The 8002-nt window shown below is 44.4% G+C and overlaps 1 protein-coding gene across 1 annotated transcript; it reads left to right on the plus strand.

The window, feature by feature from the left end:
* The first annotated feature begins 2459 nt into the window (after positions 1–2459).
* LOC147638137 (threonine dehydratase 1 biosynthetic, chloroplastic-like) lies at positions 2460–7423 on the plus strand. Its single transcript, XM_086798054.1, has 9 exons — positions 2460–4552; positions 4668–4847; positions 5003–5272; positions 5362–5568; positions 5741–5989; positions 6091–6164; positions 6308–6425; positions 6547–6681; positions 6790–7423. The coding sequence occupies exons 1-9, from the start codon at positions 3962–3964 to the stop codon at positions 6928–6930; spliced, it is 1965 nt and encodes a 654-aa protein (XP_086654180.1). The 5' UTR covers positions 2460–3961; the 3' UTR covers positions 6931–7423.
* Positions 7424–8002: the final 579 nt, after the last annotated feature.

The following is an 8002-nucleotide window of genomic DNA, read 5'->3' on the forward strand; positions in this document are numbered from 1 at the left end:
CATGCACACATGTATACACAGATGCACACGCATATACATTTGCACGTGTACATGCACACACACATATGTATGTGCACATGTGTGTGTGTGCATCTATGTATACATGTGTGCATACGTGGGTGATGCACGTCCATGTGTGCACATGTGTACTTGTGTACATGAGTGTGTGTATGTGTGTTTATGTATGTGCTTATGTACATGCACACACATGAAGACACACACACACACTCAAGCTTGCATACATATACATACATATGCATGCACATAAGCACATACATATGCATGCACATAAGCACATACATAAGCACATACATAAACACATACACACACTTATGTACACAAGTACACATGTGCATACATGGACGTGCATCACCCACACATGCACACATGTATACATAGATGTACACGCATACACATTTGCACGTGTACATGCACACACACATATGTACGTGCACATGCACACATAGACACAAAGATGCACACACACACACACACACATATTCACATGCATCCCCACCATTAAAATTTAATAAATTAAAATTATATATATGTGTGTGTGTGTGTGTGTGTGTGTGTGTGTGTGTGTGTGAGAGAGAGAGAGAGAGAGAGAGAGAGAGAGAGAGAGTTTCTACGTGTGAGAGAGAGTGTTTGTGTGAAGAGAGAGGGAATGTGTGTGCATAGAGAGAGAGAGAGAGAGAGAGAAACATAGAATTTCTATGTGTGAGATAGTTTGTGTGGGAGGAGAGCGTGTGTGTTTGCATTAGTGCATGCGCGGGGTGTACATGTGTGTGTGTGTGTGTGTGTGTGTATGTGAGAGAGAGAGAGAGAGAGAGAGAGAGAGAGAGAAGTGTAAAGAGGGAGAGGGTGAAAAGAGAGAAAGAGAGCGAGAGATAGAGAATAAAAAGTAGCTATTAATTAAAAAATATCATATCTATCTATATATTTAAAAGTGAGCACACCTTACCACCCATCTCCACACATTAAATTTAATCAAAATTATGTGTGTATTTATATTTTTAAATACATGTATATATGTATGTATATGTGTCTATGTATCTAAAACATAATATTGTATATACTAATATTTACATGTGTGTGTGTGTGTGTGTGTGTGTGAGAGAGAGAGAGAGAGAGAGAGAGAGAGCTTCTATGTGTGGGAGAATGTGAGGAGAGAGAGGGAGTGTGTGCATGTGTGCATGCACGTGCTTGTGTGTGTGAGAGAGAGAGAGCAGGTGTGTGTGTGAGAGAGAGAGAGAGAGAGAGAGAGAGAGAGAGAGATGCCTAGGAGTGAGAGAAAGTGAAAGAGAGAGAGCCGCCTAATGTCGACTTTATTGATCTAGAGAGATCAATCGATGGAGAGACTTGAACCAAGGTGGGTCCAGAGAGAGAGATAGCTATAGAGAGGGAATCGGTTATTTTCTGGAACTTTGATTGCCCCACAAAGAACGAGCAAGTCCAATACTAGTATAGGGTAGAGGGGCGTGTAGCGTGGCGGGGTCCCAAATAAAGGCATTTATTTGGTGACCCCACCGCCTTCAAAAAAAGCGACACCTTGGCCTTTATTTGGTGAGCACCAACTTCAGAAAAAGCGAGCCACCAACCTCAGAAAAAGCGAGCTCATGCGCTGGAAATAGGGAAGAAGAGGATCGGTTCGCTCCAAAGCTGGCAGGCTTATTAAACGTGCAGAAGGTGGTTATTATACGTGCAGAAGGTGGTTATTATACGTGCAGAAGGTGGTGCGCCAATCATATTATTCTAGCCTCCTTACTCATGCAAACCCCCTTCAGCAAATAATCAGAGTGCCCTCCTACTCGATACCCCCTTCCAGAGACCAATATTCTTTTTACAAACCAATATTCCAAAGACTAATATTCTTTTTACACAGAGTGCTAGTTTATAGAGGATGTTGTATGACTTACAAGAGAATTCCAAAATTCAAAATTCAAAATCCCCCTATCAGTCAACAGAGGATGTTTTCAAAAACTCTCTCCAAACTCCATTGTTGATCCTAGCTTTGCCTAAACAACCAATCAAATCCAAGCTCCATTGTTGATCCAAGCTTTGCTTAAAACAACAAATCAAAACAGAGCAATACCAAGCCTTGCAACCTATAAATCTAGTCCAAAACATCAATCCATTGTACACACCAGCCCTTCTTCACCACCATGCCATACATTGATCCTCTACGTGAGTGCAAATCATGCCTATCCTGTAGACACCCGTTCCTATCCCATGTTCTTTGCACTTCTCTATTGCTTGACCTTTTGCTGCACTATATCAGCCTGGCAAGGTTGTATCACTTTTCGGTCAGTGAGCTACATTGTGCTCAGTGGGAAATGTGGTGTGTGGAACACAAAAAGTGCCTGCATTGCCGACATGGACAGTGAGTGAGACAGTGAGTGTGTTGCACTGCAGACAGTTTGCGAGTCCTGAGAAAGCCTGCAGACAGTTTGCAAGTCGTGAGAAAGAGAGAGGGAGAGTGAGGGAGAGAGAATGTGCCACATGGCACATTCTTCCTTGCACCATATGGGGAACAGAGGCGCCACACTACTAGTGCCAATGCGCCACACAGGTGGGGAAGAAGCAAACTCCTTCTATGGGCTCAAAAACGTACACGTGCAGCTCTTTGATGCTTCAGGAGGGGGCGTATGCATGTCAGTTCATGCCGGAATTTTTTCTGCAGATGCCCTTTGAGGTTGTCTTCATCCTGAAATCTGCAGCGCGTGATTTAGCAGGCGTGGAGGTGGGCGGGGTAGGTGCCACATTACCTGCCCCTTTACCCTAGATGCAATTGCAATTTGCAATCCTGTTTCTTTGGGGCCCAGGGGTTACAGAAGTAGCAGAAAAGCATGGATAAAAGCTATGGAGAAAGAACGAAGCAATCTGGTGGCCATGGTCAGCTTTCTCATGCAGCTTGTACTGCGCAGTTCGCCACAGCCAGGAAAATTGAAAAATCACGTCAACAGGGGGTCACAGAGAGATCAGTCAGGGCGATCATTATGCCCTCTCTTTCAGAAAGATATGTGGGGCAAATCTGAAGCAGCTTGGGGACCAGAAACTAGGGTTTTGACCATGGCAAGAAAACACAGAACAGAAGTTAGGTTTTTGGCTATGGTTATACTTAGTTGAAGAAAACAGAGGTAGGGCAACACAGATTAGGGTTAGGGCAATCAAAATCAGGGTTTGGCTACTGCTACTGCTACTGCTACGGCTTTGCTTACGGAAGAAAACAACAGGAGGGAGTTTAGGTTAGGGAAACAGGAATTAGGGTTTTACTATGGCTAACAAAGCAAACACAGTTAGGGTAAACTTTTGCTGTGGCTATGGCCATATCGTAGAAGTTCATTGATAAGGGAAGCTCCAGTGCCCAGAAAGTTATAAAGAAGGAACTTCTTTCCCACGGTCCAAGAAATTCTTCCACCTTTCGCCCTCACATGGCAGTTCACCGACCCGCGTGTTTTTTTAATTCTATGCAGTAGACCACCTTGTAAACGTTTCCTCACGCGTTGCTTCCCTTCTCACGCGTTGTGTCTAGTGTTTTGCTACCCGTCTTGAGGCAGGAATGCAACCAAGGCATCGTTAACATACATCCTCATACACAGTTTCGTGCGGGAGAAAGCCCAGTTGCACAAAAACTGTGAAGAAACGGGATCCCTTGTTTGGCCAGTCTAAGGTGCTCAGACGACAAAGAACGCTGAGGTTTGGTTACCGGAAGCTCTACAGAACAGCAAGAAATCCTATTGTTTGGCCTCTGTAAGGAGGGCTTGGCCTTGTGACGCTTGCAGAAGAGAGTTTGGCCACTGGATCTTAGGGTTTTTGGCCATATAGAAGTCTACTGTTTTGTTTGTCTTGGTCCTTCAAGAGTTTATGTAGTAGTGTTTGAACCCCAGAGTTCGACCATCATTCTTCTGTACAGAAGGGCTCTAGAGCTTGGCCACTTGATCTGAATCTCACGCCCGACATGGACTCTGCTCAATGTGCTTTTCACCTTACCCCTGTCAATCAGACCTTTTCACTCCACCCTGCACATGGCATATCTACCTGCAAACCGTCTTCCTTCTCCTCGTTTTTGGGGCTTCACTGTTTGCGAGCATGCACTACACCCTCCGCAGAGAATGAGACCTTCGCCTCATCATCTTCTACCTTGCCCATACGAGCCTCAAAGGGAGAAAGACCATCACGAGCAACACAAACCGCCTCTTCTAATGATACCATCACATTCTCCCAATCAACATTAGCCATCCCTATTGCATCCACTCCGGCTACATGCATCCATGACCTGCTCAATGAGAAGCCATCGAAAACAGCCATATTGAAAAAGGTGTCGCCTGAATCCCTTCAATATGAGCCTGGGTTTTTGGGAGGTATATCTTTCAAGACTCTGCCGACTAAAGGAATAGAAGAGGACCTCCCTGCAGCTCTGTCTTACCTTACCCGCATTCTGTCATCGAAGGTCTATGATGTTGCCATAGAGTCACCCCTGGAAACAGCGGTAAAGCTGAGCGAAAGAACTGGAGCACAAATTCTTTTGAAACGGGAAGACTTGCAGCCTGTATGCCCTTTGCCTAGGCTTTGTGATTTTATGCTTACGTATAGTTTGTTCATTTTCTATGCCTGCATTGAAGAAGACAGGTGTGCTTATTGTAGGACATCTGATCTGCGTGCAGGTCTTTTCTTTCAAACTTCGTGGTGCTTACAACATGATGGCACAGCTTCCAAAAGAGAGGTTGGCACGAGGGGTAATATGCTCATCAGCTGGTAATCATGCCCAAGGGGTTGCATTAGCAGCACAAAGGCTAGGTTGTGATGCAGTCATAGCTATGCCAGTCACCACGCCGGCGATCAAGGTGGGGTTAATAGTAGCAAATAGTCTTAAGTTACTGGCCTCTCCTTTTTCCTCTGCATTCTTATGCAAACCATAAAATCGTGCTTAGGGACATGAGTATGTATACCTGATGTCTTTACTACCCGTAGCTCTAAGGCGAGTTTGTGTCTCCTGCAGTGGAAATCGGTGAGGAGGCTTGGAGCAAGGGTGGTTTTGGTTGGAGATTCTTATGATGAGACCCAGGCATATGCAAAACAAAGGGCACAAGAAGAGGGTCGTGTCTTTGTTCCTCCTTTCGATCACCCCGATGTAATAGCAGGTCAAGGAACTGTGGGCATGGAGATTGTGCGGCAACATCCAGGCCCCCTAAATGCAGTGTTTGTTCCTGTGGGTGGAGGCGGTCTTATTGCTGGCATTGCTGCATACATGAAACGTGTGAGACCAGAGGTGGGTAATTCCTCTCCTCTGTGTCTGGATCCTTGTGGGAGAGTTGGCAAGACTTAAGAGCTCACTGGGTTTTTCTTTATGAAGTGTAGGTGCGTATCATTGGTGTGGAGCCAGTGGATGCAAATGCAATGGCTTTATCCTTACATCATGGGGAACGAGTGATGCTTGATCATGTTGGTGGTTTTGCTGATGGAGTTGCTGTGAAATGTGTTGGCGAAGAACCTTTTAATTTGTGCAGGGAGCTGGTTGATGGGGTTGTTCTTGTTAGCCGGGATGCCATTTGTGCTGCAATCAAAGTAAGGTTCTTGGGTGCATGTTGCTTGGATTTCGCTTTGGGATTTTTGCTTCTTGGGTTCACATTACTTGGTGTTCACCGAGCCCTTAGATGTCTGAGTTGTTTTCTAAAGAAATTCACCGCAAGTTTAGTTTCTCATTAGGGTAGTCATTTTGTATATCTGGGGATGTCAGGACATGTTTGAGGAGAAACGAAGCATTTTGGAGCCTGCAGGGGCACTTGCACTAGCTGGAGCTAAAGCATATTGCAAGTATTATGGAATACGGGATGAAACTGTTATTGCAATCACTAGTGGTGCCAACATGAACTTTGAGCGCTTGAGGTTGGTAACTGAGCTTGCAGATGTTGGTGCCTGTAGAGAAGCGGTTATTGCCACCTTCATGCCTGAAGAACGTGGATCCTTTAAACAGCTGATTGAACTGGTAGGTTCCTGGTTTTCATGTTTCTAAGCTTTTCTTTTATTTCTGACAGGAATCCTATATATTTGATTGACTCATGACTGGTTCTTTTGTGCTTTGTGAAGATTGGACCTATGGACATAACAGAGTTCAAATACAGATTTGATGATAGCAGGGACAAAGCTCTCGTGCTCTGCAGGTGATTCCGTTGTTTTTGTTTTGCTGCATCTGTGGGTGCATGCACACGCCACAGGGGTGTGTGTGTGTGTGTGTGTGTGTGTGGTAGAGAGAGAGAGAGAGAGAGAGAGAGAGAGAGAGAGTAATTTAGTTTCATCAAAGCAGTGTGGGATTGCACAAAGAGGAGGAGCTGAATGCAATGAAGAACAGATTAGAGTCAGCGGGGCTTAACACATTAGATCTCACAGACAACGATATGGCCAAAGATCACCTCCGTCATCTTGTGGGTCCATCAACCTTGACTCAAACTTCTTGTCACTGTGTTTCTCTTGTTGAGCACTATTCTTGTCTCTAAAGTCTTTGGAAGGATTAACTAAGCTCTTAGGACGTTTTTTCTGTTCTAGATGGGTGGTCGGACGAAGGTGGAAAATGAGCTTTTGTATAGATTCATGTTTCCTGAGAGACCAGGTGCTTTACTGAAGTTTCTCAATGCATTCAGTCCACGCTGGAACATCACTCTCTTCCATTACCGAGACCAGGTATTTTTTATTCCTGGTTTTAGGGCAGGGTGTTGCCACCTTGATTGCAGGCCTCTAATAGATTTGGGATTGGCCACAGTGATCAGAGTAATGGTGTCTTTTTGGCAGGGCGAGATGGGTGCGAATGTTCTAGTTGGAGTGCAAGTTCCTGAAGAAGCTGAGGAGGAGTTTGTTGCGTGTGCAAGAACTCTCGGTTATGAATACAGGGATGAGCGTTCAAATGAGGCTTTTCAGCTCATAATGAGATAGAAGTCAGCTATCTTCTGGACTTGGGATTCTGAATCAGTGGCCTTGCAAGGCCTTAGATGTTCAGCTTGAAGCATGCCTTGTATATTTGTTGTCTGGCATGGTAGGAGGGCATGTGCAAGCTTGCAGCTTCCACTCCCGAGGGTTTATGCTGCTGAAGGTATATGCGTAAATGAATGATATAAAGGATGCTTCCATTTTCAGAGTGGGACTCCTATTGCCTTGGAATAAAAATGGCATTGAGAGTGCATTTGTTGCACACTCTTCAGCATTTTTTTTTGCAGACTCCCATCAAATCATGCTGATGTATGAGTCGATTTTTGAAATAGTGTGAAACTGGGTGTAGGTGCAACTTTTGGGTGCTACCTTGAGAGACACTGGATGTGTTGCCTCATTAATGCAGGTTTTTATGTATACTTTTGTGCATCACTTGTCTCATGTAATGTGTTGCATCATTCATGCAACATTTTGTTAGAAATGTGGGGTCTTAACCATCTTCATCAGGTACAATTAGATGGTGGCCAACTTGTACGGTTTGTGGGCCTACACTTCAATCCACTCAAATCTGGCCTACACTTCAATCCACTCAAATCCAGATACTGCTGGCCCAGCCAAGTGTTTTGTTTGTGAGATGCCGTATCCTTAAGTTGGCACTTGTGCCGCTCATCATAGAGAGTAGCCACATAAACATGGAAAGATTGCCATGAATTAGCCATAGAAGCATGAGCTCCAAGAAAAGTATGTCAAACGATCAAAAGATAATCAAAGGTCAAAAGCTATCAAAAGGTTTAAAAGATCATTAAGGTCATAAAGGTGTACAATAGTCTAGATCAAGGTCACTTGTATAGTGCTTGGCTAATAGTATGCCCATGCCCAAATCTATGTCCAAGGGACGTAAAGATCCATGTGCCTAGGCCCAAACCCATGCATGTGCATGTGCATATAAAATTGCTTCATTACACATCATCCCTCTATAATGATTTCGTCTTAGAAATCAAAGGGTGGTTGTGCACACAAAGCGACATGTACTAAGACTATATACAAAAGCCAAAATCCACATCTTTGATAAAAATGT

Source organism: Cibotium barometz, chromosome 5 (assembly GCF_041138505.1).
Source record: "Cibotium barometz isolate CiBa-2024 chromosome 5, ASM4113850v1, whole genome shotgun sequence".
NCBI classification, from domain to species: Eukaryota; Viridiplantae; Streptophyta; class Polypodiopsida; order Cyatheales; family Cibotiaceae; genus Cibotium; species Cibotium barometz.

Excerpts from the sequence above, each read along its gene's own strand:
- LOC147638137 (XM_086798054.1), top strand. The coding sequence starts at position 3,962 with ATGGACTCTGCTCAATGTGCTTTTCACCTTACCCCTGTCAATCAGACC. Across the intron at positions 5,273-5,361 it reads TGAAACGTGTGAGACCAGAG|GTGCGTATCATTGGTGTGGA; the intron begins GTGGGTAATTCC and ends TATGAAGTGTAG. Across the intron at positions 5,569-5,740 it reads CCATTTGTGCTGCAATCAAA|GACATGTTTGAGGAGAAACG; the intron begins GTAAGGTTCTTG and ends TGGGGATGTCAG.